This window comes from Centruroides sculpturatus, unplaced genomic scaffold, assembly GCF_000671375.1.
Source record: "Centruroides sculpturatus isolate CEXI.00-Female unplaced genomic scaffold, Cexi_2.0 scaffold581, whole genome shotgun sequence".
Lineage (NCBI taxonomy): Eukaryota > Metazoa > Arthropoda > Arachnida > Scorpiones > Buthidae > Centruroides > Centruroides sculpturatus.
Window position 1 is genome coordinate 38,528 of NW_019384797.1, and position 16,086 is coordinate 54,613.

General features: G+C 32.7%; 3 protein-coding genes across 3 annotated transcripts in view; 2 read left to right on the forward strand and 1 right to left on the reverse strand.

Moving 5' to 3' along the window:
- The window catches only part of LOC111629412 (germ cell-less protein-like 1), a 33,251-nt gene extending 29,435 nt beyond the window's left edge, over positions 1 to 3,816 (forward strand). Inside the window, exons 11-14 of the mRNA XM_023373311.1 lie at positions 2,453 to 2,528; positions 2,636 to 2,697; positions 2,756 to 2,930; positions 3,008 to 3,816. Of these exons, the coding sequence (XP_023229079.1) occupies positions 2,453 to 2,528; positions 2,636 to 2,697; positions 2,756 to 2,930; positions 3,008 to 3,145 (451 nt within the window). The 3' untranslated portion in view covers positions 3,146 to 3,816. The remainder of the gene's footprint in view (positions 1 to 2,452; positions 2,529 to 2,635; positions 2,698 to 2,755; positions 2,931 to 3,007) is intronic.
- A 583-nt stretch (positions 3,817 to 4,399) lies between these two features.
- LOC111629424 (germ cell-less protein-like 1) lies at positions 4,400 to 12,379 on the forward strand. The gene is made up of 9 exons (XM_023373322.1): positions 4,400 to 4,547; positions 5,701 to 5,785; positions 5,855 to 5,945; positions 8,122 to 8,283; positions 8,353 to 8,422; positions 10,889 to 10,964; positions 11,072 to 11,133; positions 11,192 to 11,366; positions 11,444 to 12,379. Exons 1-9 carry the CDS (start codon positions 4,504 to 4,506, stop codon positions 11,579 to 11,581), a joined length of 903 nt encoding a protein of 300 aa, XP_023229090.1. The 5' UTR covers positions 4,400 to 4,503; the 3' UTR covers positions 11,582 to 12,379.
- Positions 12,380 to 13,281: 902 nt separating this feature from the next.
- Positions 13,282 to 15,695, reverse strand: LOC111629426 (3'(2'),5'-bisphosphate nucleotidase 1-like). The gene is made up of 2 exons (XM_023373324.1): positions 14,768 to 15,695; positions 13,282 to 13,892 (listed from the first exon to the last, which is right to left on the reverse strand). Exons 1-2 carry the CDS (start codon positions 15,686 to 15,688, stop codon positions 13,839 to 13,841), a joined length of 975 nt encoding a protein of 324 aa, XP_023229092.1. The 5' UTR covers positions 15,689 to 15,695; the 3' UTR covers positions 13,282 to 13,838.
- Positions 15,696 to 16,086: the final 391 nt, after the last annotated feature.

Below are 16,086 nucleotides of genomic sequence, written 5' to 3' on the forward strand. Positions count from 1 at the left end.
TTAAAATTTAATTTCTTCTAATTAATGTAAATAAAATTAATGATACACATAATTAGCTGAAAAACAATGTTCATATGCTTAAAATCACATTTCATTCTAAACTATTATCAATGTGGCTATGGGATTCTTCAAGCAACATTTGTATATTAAGGAATTTGCTGTATGGGGTGGTTATAGCTCATTCAGCTGTGAGAAACACATTTCAAGAAGGTGACAAACTTTGTCTTCCTATCTTATAAACATATGACAGGAAGACAAACTTCAGCGAGAAAAGAAGTTTGGATTCACTCAATCCATTGGAAAAAGGAAAAAATGAAATGGACATGAGCTGTCCCATATGATACTGCTTGTGCTGTGATGTGATACCATGGTCTGAAGCTTAATACAGTTGACCCTCCTATAACACTGTTGATTTTTCCATTTTATATGAATTTTGTACGATGTTGTACAAGTCACTTAGATTTTACAAATACGTGTGCCAGGCTGTGAACAGCTCACGTATTTGTAAAATCTAAGTGACTCGTACAACATGGAATTCATATAAAATGGAAAAATCAACAGTGTTATAGGGGGTTCGACTGTAGTGTGTATGATTGCCAAAAACAGCAATACATACTACACAGCAGTTTGGCATACTGTTTATAATGCTGTCCAGCAGTTTCTGGGATAATGAATCCCACTCTTGCACAAGTATTCTTTGGAGCTCTGCAGTAGTCTGTGTTACAATGCTGTGTCCAGGGGCATACCATTATATTCTATGAGGTTTAAGTCTGTTGAATAAGGTGACCAGTCCAGACACCTTATATCAATTTCCAGGCATTCCTAAACCAAGCCAGATCTGTGAGGGTGAGCATTATCATCCATTAAAATGAACCCAGGATCAAATGCATCTCTAAAATGTTGCATATACTGCTACAGGATGACATACCTATAAATCTGGCCCGTTACAGTACCACATTTGAATACATGCAGTGACATACGTGACCTTAACATGATACCAACCCAAATAAAGGCTTCTCTGCCTTCAGACTGATGACATTCAATGATGTGGGCAGAATTATAACATGTTCCTGGAGCTTGCCAGATATATACACTCATCAACTATTAGTTTCTAGGCTGTAATGGGACTCGTCAATACCGATGGCTGGTGTGCTGAAATGCCTTCAGCACACCAGGTTCTGTGGATCATGATGTGCCATGCAATTAAAAGAATGCATACTGTAGTTGCTCATAAACTGATGTCCTGTAGCTGTTTGTAAATTGTTTGCCAAATGTCATGGCAGCCCTAGTGATACTTGCATAAGAAGGGGTTGACAGACTAATTTGACTAGAAGCGTTTTTTGTAGTGTCAATCAGTTTATTTATTTTCTTGTCATCATAGAGTCAACTCACTCAGAAACTCCTTTTCCAATTTACTAACAGTGTCTGAAAGAGATTTCTGTTACAAATTACAAATGTGTTACAAATTAGTTTATTCAACGTATCAACATCACTATCAGAGTGGCTAGAGAGAAAGATAATTTCATTAGCTAAACCAAAATTACGGTTGGCAGCTTCACAAAGTTTAGATCTATGTTTCTTGTGTATAAGAGTGCTGTTGCCTTCTGGACAGTTGGCCAAAATTATGTCCAGAAGCTCCCGTAATTTTATGCATACTGTCGAGATGTGTTGACCCAATCCTACAGCCCCAGAACCAGAAGAACTGTCCATCTAGAACTAACTAATGCAAAATCACAAAAACAAGAGCGACGATGCCAAAAACAGCAAAAACTGAAAATACTGCAGTGCAGATACCAAACTACTGCAATGTAGATATTTAAACAGGAAGTAGCCTATAGCTCTACAACAAAATGAGCAATTACCTACACCTGTTTTTTTGTTTTTAAATATGTATGTACGTAATAAAACAGCAGTGCATCACAATCTATAAGATCCATTTTGACATCTGAAATAAAAATGATTAATAATGCACACCATAGAATATAGTGCTCGTCTGACAACCAACTTCATGACCATGAATTTTCACATCTATGAATCAAAAAGTAGCACCTCTCTGTTTTGATGTTTATCTGACATTAGCCTTGATGTCTGTACATTCTATTATACTGTAGTTCACAAATTTACAGAGGCTGTCATACCAATTTATATACTCAGTTGTAGGCCTGTAAGTGCATAGTGAGCATCCAGCTTGCTTGGACCAAATAGTTTTCAAATGGAAGTTGTTATAATAAAAATAAGTAGTACAAGTTTGTTTTAGATAAAAGATAAATAATAATTCCACATTAAATTTTTTACAAGATTTTTGTGTACAGAAAGTTTTAATCTATATAAATGTGCTTCATGTACAGTACATGAAACCTAACTTCAAATCAATTTGTGTTTTGAATCGTAAATGTCAAAGTATCCAAATAAATAGTTATAAATTGATTAAAAAAAATGTTTTTAATTTCAGACCCAAACAAATAGCTCAGGAAGAATTTGATTCACAGTGTCTGAGGTGTGCCAGAAAATTAATTTCGGATGGACAGGTATACATGAATAAAGTTTAATTATGTCTCCTCTTAGATTTATTTACTAATAATGATTTGTGTCTAATCATAAAAAAACTTAAATACATTTCTTTATGATGCCACAGCATATCTGGAGATGGACAGGATTTAATTTCGGACTAGATTTGGTGGTAACGTATCACATGAGGTATGTTTAAATTGTTTCATTTTCCAGTTTTTCTTCTTTTTAACACTTACTTCTACAGGTGTGTACGATTTCGTCGTAACCAGAGGAACGATTCCGAACGGTATATTCCTTCTATCCAGCCATGCAGGCGTCATCTGATGTACCGTTTAACGATTTATTCTCTGGATAAACAAGGCCATGCCACTTACACGGCTACAACCAATTTGAAAACTTTGACTCTTGCCAAAAATGAAGTAAAGATTTATTTTTTGCATAATCTCCTTTTAAACTTTCATTAATTAACTAAAATTTAAAATTTTTATAAATTTAGGAAGTGAAAGTATTGAATCTCGACAAAGACTGTCCATTTCCCATAGTGGTCAGTGCAAATTTTCTGGTTACGACTCCTCTTCACTCTCCGAACTCTAGCAGGCAGCATTCGCCTGTGAGAAATGCAAAAGACAGTTAATAACATTATCGTTGGAACTTGTAATTATTCATTTTTGTACATGAACAATGTAAAAAACATAATCAAAATATTCATAAGGTGCTTACTAAAATATATCAGATTTTATTAATATATTTATTTGCCACTATATATACTTACATTATTCAGTTCAGATTTAAATATCTGAAGATATATTATTTTTAGATTGTTATGTTTTCATTGTTTATAGAAAGATTTCACGTCGTTATCATTTCACAGGTGCAAATTGATTGTCTACCCTTTTCATATTCAGTTTTGAGATAATTTTTGTCACAGCACATTTTTTTTTACTCGCGCACTTTTCCGCATGTTAATCAGTCTGAACATCAGTTATTTGCATCACTTCATGGTAATTAAGTGTCTTTTTTTTTCTTAATATCACATTGTTTTCTTCAGAAAGTGTATGTAAAATATAAACTGGTGCGGTTCATTCGGTCAAAATGAGAGATTTTTACGGAAAATCTTAGAGAAAAATTATTGTAATGTAATTATTTGAAATGTTTTTATTGACATTTTGTTAAAAAAAATCATTTCTGTGATAGATAATTGTTAATCATCTTCAGACTATTATATTCAGAATCTATTTTGCTTCATTTGTTTCTCTTTGAAGCCAAGCAAGGCTTCGAAATTTATGAAAGTGCCATTATTGTTTGCAACTCTGGTGTAGGTGTTTAGGACATTAAAATTATAATCTAGTGCCTTTTTTTTAAATTTTGTTTATTTCTAACAGTAGTCAACAATATATTTTGTGTTAATGTCTGTTAAAAATATTGCATTAGCCTTTTTTTTTTTTTTTAAGAAATATCTTTATTATGTATAATATTGCCATAAAATTTAATATATGTTGATATTGAATGATAATTAAATATCTTTTAATATAGATTGTGTGAATTTTTTCATCCTTGGAAAAATTTGTAACACTAATACAAATGTAGTTAATGTTATTGTGTACAGTACACAGTATAGTGTGTAAGAACACACTATACTGTGTTTGCCATCTATCTATTATTCTAGCTCAGCAGTTCTTAACCTTTTTAGTGGTCAGCACCCCCTTGAATCTGAAAATAAGCTCTTGCACCCCCTTAAAAAATGTGTGTATATTTTTTTTTAAGAAAAAACATTTATTGCGTAAACAAATGTCGTGTTTATTTACAATATATTACTATATAACATAAAAATCAATATTTAAATTTTAATGGCTAGGTGGTTGTTGTTTATTGCTAATAANTAATAGTGATTTTCTTAGTTTACAGACTGTGTTACTGTATTATGAAGCTGCTGAACAATATGGTTTAAAAAAGGTAGCTGAAAAATCCTTTGAGTGGCTCTTAAGGAATCTCATGATAAAAATTCAAGAATCTGCTCCACAGTTGCGACAAATCAAGTACAATTTGCATAATTATCATAACGATTAAAGAATATAATCATGCTGATCTCTCTTATCTGACCTGCAGAAAAGACTGAACTTTAGAGTGAAATAATCAACAAATTCAACAAATGTTTTATTTTCTAAAATTAATTAATGATATTTTAAATTTTTTTTATAAACAATATATTTTCTGAAAATCATAATAAATATTTAAATCAATATCCAAACTATATATATACTGTGTGAAATGTTCATTGTATGATCATAAAATTCTATTTTTAAAAAGCATTAATTAATGATTCAGCACTTTCTTTTAATATGAATTCTCCCATTGCAAAATAATTTTAATATGCATGAAAAAAGTAATAAATTTGCACATCTGAAAAGTATATCAAATTTTTAAATGTATTTTTTATGTTTCAAAGCAATTTCAGATAAGAGTTCTGATGATATATAACTGTAAAATAGAATATAAATGTTAGATTATACAAGATGTTTGAAAAGTTACTGTGCTGTGATGTGTTTAATGTGTTGTGTAATTGCCATTTCCAGCTCCTCCAGTATGTGCAGATTGTTCTCATACACCTATCTTTCACTGCATCCTGGAGAAAGTGGATACACAGAACATACAACGTACAGGTTTTGTATGCAATGCCATACACATAACTTTAACATTATTACAGCATTTCTCACTGCACAGAACTTTTTGGACACTGTATATGTGGTATTGAGAAAATATATTACAGAAATTTGATATGTGATTCCTCAATCATATGTAACAAAAAGCAAATATATTTTATTATTCAGAACATTAGTAATGAAGTTACAAAATATGTATTCATTCATTTTTTGACTAAAAATTTGTGAATCAGATAAAATTATTAAAATATAGAACATAGTTATACTTTATGAAATTTATTGATATTAGAGTGTGTCTAAGTACATATTTAGTCATTATTGTTCAATAAATGAACAAGGAATCACATCACAAAACTTTTAACATTTTCTGAATACTCTAAAAGTTTTATTATTCTCTAGTAATATATATATAAACTTTTTAACTTGTTGGACTAACTCATTGTGTCCACTTAATGAATTTTATCTTTGAATTATTGTTTATAAACCAAATAAAATTTGTTCGATTATTAATTAAGAACAACTTTTTCAGTACTGAGCTCATGACGAAGTTAATTTCTTCCCCAGAACTAATTGTCATGCAAACTGAATTCTCTATTTATATTCTTTTGAAGACTGTAAGTAATTCTCTAATAAAACAATTTGATTCTGTTGAAACTATTTTAAAAAAATTATTTTTATTACAGTGGATCTTTGTTCATGAAAATCCTTCTTGGGATGGAAATATGAAAGCATTTCTTCTTGAAGCTCATAAATGTGTCCATGAAACATCGAATAGTATGTTGATTATTTGTCTTATAATTACACATTTTTCTTATGAATAGTCTTAAGCAAAAAACTTCAAACATCTGTGTCTTTATTACATTTCACACACATTATGCAATATAATTTTATCAAAGTTTAAAGACAGATTTTTCAGTAACTAGTTGATCAATTTTCATAATTATGATAGATTTAGGAAAGATGTACTTTAAATGAGAATTTAATCTAAAAGATTATGTAACTGTTATAACAGAAAAAAATTTTAATTTTTTGCTAATTTTAACTTAAAAAACTGTTTTGTTAAAGATTGAAAATTAAACTTTCTTCATTATTTTTGATTACTTTGTTTTATATATGGCAAGACAGTGTTTTTTTCGCAATAGTCAGATGGCAGACATGGTCTATTACAGTGATTCTCAACCACTGTGCTGTGGAACTTCAGTGTGCTGCGAGATTTTTGAAGTGTGCCGCCACTGCGAATACCCATACGTAAGCAATGTCAGACAAATAGTTCAATCGGTTCTACCTTCTTAGGGCACGTTTGAAAATTGTAACTGGTGTTACTGGTAATTGCCGGTAGTTACCAAGGTGTTTAGGAAATGTTACCTAAATAACCAACTGCATTTAAGAATCAGTTATGACATCACCATTTCTCCTGTGGTACTTACTGAAGTAACCGTATGTGCAGCCAAATTTTTAGTTAAAAGTGTACCATGACGAAAAAAAGGTTGAGAATTACTTGTCTATTATTACTCTGGGAAACCAGGATCATATCGATATCATCAAAAGAATCCAAGAATCTTTCATTGACACTGTTATGATTATGATTATGATTATAAAGGCCCACCTAATGTCCACATGGTGAAAAGAGGTATCATAATCAGGCAAAATTTGACTTATTGAGAATTTTGCATTTCTCAATTCCAAAAACACAGAACAGAATTCTATATGTAAGTTATGTATTTTACTTTATATATCAGGATCTCATGGGCCAAAAATTTTAAAGTTTGGCAGGAATGTTTCTACGAAGTCTGTTCAAAAATACATGGACTGTTTGAATTGCGCGGCTCCAGTTGGTTTCAGGGGAATCTGCTTGATGTCGCTAGGTTTGTACAGATCGTCTGGTGATAAAACTGTTTCCTGATTACAGATATCTTTATTTGTTGATTAGCTACGTGGTTTTTAGTGAAGTGTGATTTTTTTTCATTTGTCGGATTTCAGAATGAATGACCTGATGGAGCAACAACTTGCTGTGAAATTTTGTGTTAAACCTGGAAAATTTGCGACCAAAACATTTGCTATGCTCAACACGGCTTACGGTGATGTTGCTATGAAGCGTATGACATGTTTCAAGTGGTCCCCCAGACACAAAAACGCTTGCCAAGTTTGATCTAATGTCAAGTTCGATCCAATGTCATACACAATTCTAAAGTCACTTTAGAATTGTGTATGACATTGGATCGAACTTGACATTCTAAAGTCACTTTAGAATTGTGTATGATGTCTATGACAGAAATTATTGGTCCATATTTATTTGAGGCTGGTCGAGGTCACTGTCAACAATACAAGAACTATGAAATAATAAAAAATTTTTCAAACTAAAGTTTCATCTGTATTCTGCCCATAATGTGAATATCTGGTTTCAGCAAGAGAGAGCAACAACATACAGCTTAGAGTCTCAATGAGTACTATTTGAGAATTTTCTCTGTGTACAGAGTTTGATGACATACCCTGGCCTCCAAGATTACCTGACCTTATCCTTACTGATTATTTTTTCTGGGGTTATCTTAAGAGCAAAGTTTACATAGACTACTAAACAATATTCAATTAAAACAAAAAATTAGAGGCAAAATAAACAGTATCCTGGAAAACTATTCAGAGGGTCACAGGGAATATGAAGGATAGATTGAAGGAGTGCTGTTACCAAGATGGACAACATCTTGATGATGTAATTTTTAAAACTTAAAATTCACATATGTTTACTCCATTATTATAACTTATTTATTACTTCTTTAACATTGATATTTAATGTATATATAATTAATATAAAATTTCATTAATATTTGAAAAATTTGGCATTTAAGTTTTAAATTGTATATTTATTCTGAGAGACACTTTATATGAAATTCTCAAAAATTTTATATAGTATTTATTTATTTTTATTTAATAATTTTTAATACTTTGCTTACAGCTTCATCAAAATTACTATTTACAAAAGAAAGGGGAAAAAGTTTCTTAGAGACAGAAAGTGGTGAACCTTATTTACCTGCATTTCGTGCCTTAAGATCTCAGCATTTGGTGAATCATCATCTTGATGTAGAATTGCTGGACAGTGATCAAATTGTGCCTAAAAGTAAATTATTTATTTTTTAGGGATGTTAATGATTTTTTACTTAATAAATTCATAAAAATATTTCTGTAGGTTGGTTTCTTCCTGTTTTTAAAACTCAGTGGTATACCATGTTGCGTGTGGATCAAGGTGTTGACAGGGGGTTTGTATATATATTTAAAATTTAATTTCTTCTAATTAATGTAAATAAAATTAATGATACACATAATTAGCTGAAAAACAATGTTCATATGCTTAAAATCACATTTCATTCTAAACTATTATCAATGTGGCTATGGGATTCTTCAAGCAACATTTGTATATTAAGGAATTTGCTGTATGGGGTGGTTATAGCTCATTCAGCTGTGAGAAACACATTTCAAGAAGGTGACAAACTTTGTCTTCCTATCTTATAAACATATGACAGGAAGACAAACTTCAGCGAGAAAAGAAGTTTGGATTCACTCAATCCATTGGAAAAAGGAAAAAATGAAATGGACATGAGCTGTCCCATATGATACTGCTTGTGCTGTGATGTGATACCATGGTCTGAAGCTTAATACAGTTGACCCTCCTATAACACTGTTGATTTTTCCATTTTATATGAATTTTGTACGATGTTGTACAAGTCACTTAGATTTTACAAATACGTGTGCCAGGCTGTGAACAGCTCACGTATTTGTAAAATCTAAGTGACTCGTACAACATGGAATTCATATAAAATGGAAAAATCAACAGTGTTATAGGGGGTTCGACTGTAGTGTGTATGATTGCCAAAAACAGCAATACATACTACACAGCAGTTTGGCATACTGTTTATAATGCTGTCCAGCAGTTTCTGGGATAATGAATCCCACTCTTGCACAAGTATTCTTTGGAGCTCTGCAGTAGTCTGTGTTACAATGCTGTGTCCAGGGGCATACCATTATATTCTATGAGGTTTAAGTCTGTTGAATAAGGTGACCAGTCCAGACACCTTATATCAATTTCCAGGCATTCCTAAACCAAGCCAGATCTGTGAGGGTGAGCATTATCATCCATTAAAATGAACCCAGGATCAAATGCATCTCTAAAATGTTGCATATACTGCTACAGGATGACATACCTATAAATCTGGCCCGTTACAGTACCACATTTGAATACATGCAGTGACATACGTGACCTTAACATGATACCAACCCAAATAAAGGCTTCTCTGCCTTCAGACTGATGACATTCAATGATGTGGGCAGAATTATAACATGTTCCTGGAGCTTGCCAGATATATACACTCATCAACTATTAGTTTCTAGGCTGTAATGGGACTCGTCAATACCGATGGCTGGTGTGCTGAAATGCCTTCAGCACACCAGGTTCTGTGGATCATGATGTGCCATGCAATTAAAAGAATGCATACTGTAGTTGCTCATAAACTGATGTCCTGTAGCTGTTTGTAAATTGTTTGCCAAATGTCATGGCAGCCCTAGTGATACTTGCATAAGAAGGGGTTGACAGACTAATTTGACTAGAAGCGTTTTTTGTAGTGTCAATCAGTTTATTTATTTTCTTGTCATCATAGAGTCAACTCACTCAGAAACTCCTTTTCCAATTTACTAACAGTGTCTGAAAGAGATTTCTGTTACAAATTACAAATGTGTTACAAATTAGTTTATTCAACGTATCAACATCACTATCAGAGTGGCTAGAGAGAAAGATAATTTCATTAGCTAAACCAAAATTACGGTTGGCAGCTTCACAAAGTTTAGATCTATGTTTCTTGTGTATAAGAGTGCTGTTGCCTTCTGGACAGTTGGCCAAAATTATGTCCAGAAGCTCCCGTAATTTTATGCATACTGTCGAGATGTGTTGACCCAATCCTACAGCCCCAGAACCAGAAGAACTGTCCATCTAGAACTAACTAATGCAAAATCACAAAAACAAGAGCGACGATGCCAAAAACAGCAAAAACTGAAAATACTGCAGTGCAGATACCAAACTACTGCAATGTAGATATTTAAACAGGAAGTAGCCTATAGCTCTACAACAAAATGAGCAATTACCTACACCTGTTTTTTTGTTTTTAAATACGTATGTACGTAATAAAACAGCAGTGCATCACAATCTATAAGATCCATTTTGACATCTGAAATAAAAATGATTAATAATGCACACCATAGAATATAGTGCTCGTCTGACAACCAACTTCATGACCATGAATTTTCACATCTATGAATCAAAAAGTAGCACCTCTCTGTTTTGATGTTTATCTGACATTAGCCTTGATGTCTGTACATTCTATTATACTGTAGTTCACAAATTTACAGAGGCTGTCATACCAATTTATATACTCGGTTGTAGGCCTGTAAGTGCATAGTGAGCATCCAGCTTGCTTGGACCAAATAGTTTTCAAATGGAAGTTATTATAATAAAAATAAGTAGTACAAGTTTGTTTTAGATAAAAGATAAATAATAATTCCACATTAAATTTTTTACAAGATTTTTGTGTACAGAAAGTTTTAATCTATATAAATGTGCTTCATGTACAGTACATGAAACCTAACTTCAAATCAATTTGTGTTTTGAATCGTAAATGTCAAAGTATCCAAATAAATAGTTATAAATTGATTAAAAAAAATGTTTTTAATTTCAGACCCAAACAAATAGCTCAGGAAGAATTTGATTCACAGTGTCTGAGGTGTGCCAGAAAATTAATTTCGGATGGACAGGTATACATGAATAAAGTTTAATTATGTCTCCTCTTAGATTTATTTACTAATAATGATTTGTGTCTAATCATAAAAAAACTTAAATACATTTCTTTATGATGCCACAGCATATCTGGAGATGGACAGGATTTAATTTCGGACTAGATTTGGTGGTAACATATCACATGAGGTATGTTTAAATTGTTTCATTTTCCAGTTTTTCTTCTTTTTAACACTTACTTCTACAGGTGTGTACGATTTCGTCGTAACCAGAGGAACGATTCCGAACGGTATATTCCTTCTATCCAGCCATGCAGGCGTCATCTGATGTACCGTTTAACGATTTATTCTCTGGATAAACAAGGCCATGCCACTTACACGGCTACAACCAATTTGAAAACTTTGACTCTTGCCAAAAATGAAGTAAAGATTTATTTTTTGCATAATCTCCTTTTAAACTTTCATTAATTAACTAAAATTTAAAATTTTTATAAATTTAGGAAGTGAAAGTATTGAATCTCGACAAAGACTGTCCATTTCCCATAGTGGTCAGTGCAAATTTTCTGGTTACGACTCCTCTTCACTCTCCGAACTCTAGCAGGCAGCATTCGCCTGTGAGAAATGCAAAAGACAGTTAATAACATTATCGTTGGAACTTGTAATTATTCATTTTTGTACATGAACAATGTAAAAAACATAATCAAAATATTCATAAGGTGCTTACTAAAATATATCAGATTTTATTAATATATTTATTTGCCACTATATATACTTACATTATTCAGTTCAGATTTAAATATCTGAAGATATATTATTTTTAGATTGTTATGTTTTCATTGTTTATAGAAAGATTTCACGTCGTTATCATTTCACAGGTGCAAATTGATTGTCTACCCTTTTCATATTCAGTTTTGAGATAATTTTTGTCACAGCACATTTTTTTTTACTCGCGCACTTTTCCGCATGTTAATCAGTCTGAACATCAGTTATTTGCATCACTTCATGGTAATTAAGTGTCTTTTTTTTTCTTAATATCACATTGTTTTCTTCAGAAAGTGTATGTAAAATATAAACTGGTGCGGTTCATTCGGTCAAAATGAGAGATTTTTACGGAAAATCTTAGAGAAAAATTATTGTAATGTAATTATTTGAAATGTTTTTATTGACATTTTGTTAAAAAAAATCATTTCTGTGATAGATAATTGTTAATCATCTTCAGACTATTATATTCAGAATCTATTTTGCTTCATTTGTTTCTCTTTGAAGCCAAGCAAGGCTTCGAAATTTATGAAAGTGCCATTATTGTTTGCAACTCGGGCATAAGTGTTTAGGGCGTTAAAGTTATAATCTAGTGCCTTTTTTATAAATTTTGTTTATTTCTAACAGTAGTCAACAATATATTTTGTGTTAATGTCTGTTAAAAATATTGCATTAGCCTTTTTTTTTTTTTTTAAGAAATATCTTTATTATGTATAATATTGCCATAAAATTTAATATATGTTGATATTGAATGATAATTAAATATCTTTTAATATAGATTGTGTGAATTTTTTCATCCTTGGAAAAATTTGTAACACTAATACAAATGTAGTTAATGTTATTGTGTACAGTACACAGTATAGTGTGTAAGAACACACTATACTGTGTTTGCCATCTATCTATTATTCTAGCTCAGCAGTTCTTAACCTTTTTAGTGGTCAGCACCCCCTTGAATCTGAAAATAAGCTCTTGCACCCCCTTAAAAAATGTGTGTATATTTTTTTTTAAGAAAAAACATTTATTGCGTAAACAAATGTCGTGTTTATTTACAATATATTACTATATAACATAAAAATCAATATTTAAATTTTAATGGCTAGGTGGTTGTTGTTTATTCATAATAATTCTATTAAAACGAGGCTCTTTTTTTGAAAGAGCCACACACAAGTCATCAGATGCATTTCAGCAATTTCTGGCTTTTGTTTTGATGTGCAAAAGTGCTGTATTCAAGGAATGCAAACATGTCTCAACTAGTTTCTGTACTGCACGTGACAATGTGATTACATTAACTGCTGATAAGAGCTATGTGCTGAGAGACTGTGGAGTAGAGAGTATAGAAGTGGGGGTGCCGTGTTGCTGGGTACCACAGTTTGTGGAGAACATGGTCGCCTTGTTTGTTTATTTTTTTTAATTTTTGAAATTTCTCTCACACCACAGGTTAAGAACCGCTGCTCTAGCTGTAGTAATACCCATTACTACAGCTAGAAAACCCCAAATAGAATTTGGCAAGGGTTGGCCACACCTATTGCATCATAGATTTATGGTGTTGCCAAACTCCTCTCAAGTTCTACTTTTGTTCAATCATCTCGAACTGAACAGCTACTATTTGAAACGTTATATTATAATATATCTTCACGTTGCCATTGTCAGAACCTAGTATCAAATTTCAGATGCATGTAGTTTATGAGTTTTACTTGACAAGATCTACAAGTAGCATCATGTGATAACATTCATGTTGCTACTCGTAACTCGAGACTAGGCACTCCATAACATGTGCCTCGTCGACCATGCCACTTGACAGGTGCATCTAGAGAATTCATCTGCAATAAACAAGTACAACATGTATTTTTGTTAACACCCAACATTTAATTTTTATGTTAACCTTAATATGCCAGTTTTTCTGCAACAAATGAAATCATAAGAACAAAGACGTACAGTACTGTATGCGATCAATTTAAAATTTAGAAGAAAACTCATTTTTACACTTTTATTAACATTTTTAATATTAAAAAATACAGATTTCTGATCCTACTGAATATTTTATACAAAAATATCATATCGTCATCGTTTACATTATGTATAACAATACACTAATAATTAATATCTAAATTCAAACATCTTCGAATGGTAATTGGCTCAATACCTAAAAAAGTAGGGAACGAACCTCCCCGGGTTCAACTTGACGTACACCTATAAAGTACAACATATTCATCATCAGTCATTAAATATCGACATGGCATTTACAAAATAGTTTTTTAGTAGTCGGTTAGTTTATAAACAATCGTCTCTAATATAAAATTTGCGTATAAAAACATGCGTAAGTTCCTACTTTGTTTTTTTTTCTACATGACAATTATTAAAAAAAATACACAAAAAATTTATCTCTAAGGTGAAATTGTTTCTTTTAGACTGTGTTCACGGGCCTTTAATAAATTTGCAACATACGCAATTAATTTTGTTTGTACGTATAAAAATACGTATTAGAATAATTCGTTATTTACAAAAGAAAATTTTGGTAATGATTATTTTACAAAATTTACAATTACAAACATTTGAATACAAAATTGTGATTTCCAAAATTAAAACAATGCGTTGTTTCCAATTGCCCGATAAATGAAAATGTACCCAGAAGAATCCGACTTGGCAATGCCGGCGAGGAGTTTTGAACATCATTCCTTAAATCTTTGGCATTTACTGTGGATTTAAGTGTCTTATGTGAAGCATTGCAGGGTGATAGTCGGTCTCGTGCCATCACTGGGCAAGTTTTTTGCTGACTGCCTGGTTGAAAGTTATAAAATGCCACGTATTAAATTTGATCAAGCATCGTAATGTAGCTAATACGAGATATGGCGATATAAAAATCAAATATTCAGGTATCAAGTGTAAGAGGAATGTAAAGATTACAATTGGAATTATTATATTAATGCGTTTAATATACTGTATAAAACTTTATCAGTATTGTAAAGATTATAACCCAAAATTATCATTCCTTATGCTTTGATTTTGGAAACCAGCATTATTTAAATGTAAAAAACTCTGTTTTAAGGAGATAGAGAATTTCTTACATCCTCAGGGATGCGGGAGCGATACCATTCGTGGATACCGGCACTGCAGGTGGCCAAGACGCCTCCCGAGTTGACATGCTCGACTTTACCGTGATACTCGAAAGGGTTGCCGTGGACGTCTGTCAGCTTTCCGCCGATGGCGTGCAGCAGGGCTTCCGGAGCGCAAGTGTCCCACTTCTTGCATCCCGGACTGGGAAAGACGTAAGCGTGAGCCTTTCCTTCGATGAGAAGAATCACCTTGTGTCCCGCTCCCCCCACTCTGAGGATATTGTCCGGTTTGAGTGCTTCCAGACAGGAATTAATGGCCGCGTTAGAATGAGACCGGGTGGTGGTGATGACGTTTCCCTCCGGAGGATCCTTGCGCTCGATTCCAAAGGCACCGACTCCCAACACTCCCCACATGGTGCGACCCAGTTTGGTGGGATCCTTTTCGATCTGGTAGTTGTAATATGGTTGGTGAATGACTCCGCCCACTGCCTTTCCATTAACTGCTACTCCTATGAGGATTGTCACGTGGTCTAGCAGTCCTTGAGTGTACTCTGATGTTCCATCCAGAGGATCAACCCAGACAACTACATCCTCTTCCTTCACAGCCTGTAGATCTTGGGGACATTTAATAGTTAATACGTCTTTATCCAGGGTGCTGACGACCCATTCTTCATCAAGTGTTTCTTGAGGATCCAACACCTCTTCACCAATAATCGATACTTTTGGAAATTGTCTCGAGAGGGAAGTTACGATGCATCTCTGTACGGAGCGATCGGCTTCCGTCTGGAGATCGTTAACACCCTTTTCTACGATACCCAAGTCTCCACGACTCATAATATCCCTAATTATCTTGCCAGCTCTGTTAGCAACCGCAACAGATGCCGAAAGTAATCGCATCAACAGAGGACTACAGTTTGCCGTAGTGGCCGCCATTTTGTTTTCTCCCCCTTACGTCACCGATCGATAAAACTCGAGGTTAACAAGATAAGCCGTTATTGATTATTGTTATGAAACTAATATTAATTAAATTATTTATGTAGATAAAATATATTAAATATCAATATATATATATAATCTTTCGGAATTCATCGAAAAAAATACTCTAATTGAACCTAATTACGTGTTGTGTCGCCATTCGTCGTTATTGATTTAATTATAGAAAATATTTAACGTTAATCTTAAAGAACGATATAAAATTTTAAATTTGCGTCTAAATGTATAATTACCGTGATTATTCATTCCTACTTCTAAACGCATGTCTCGTTTTGTGTTATCCGCCTTTATTAAAACAGTTATGTCCAATAAAATAATCTTTTCTAGCAGTGGCATGC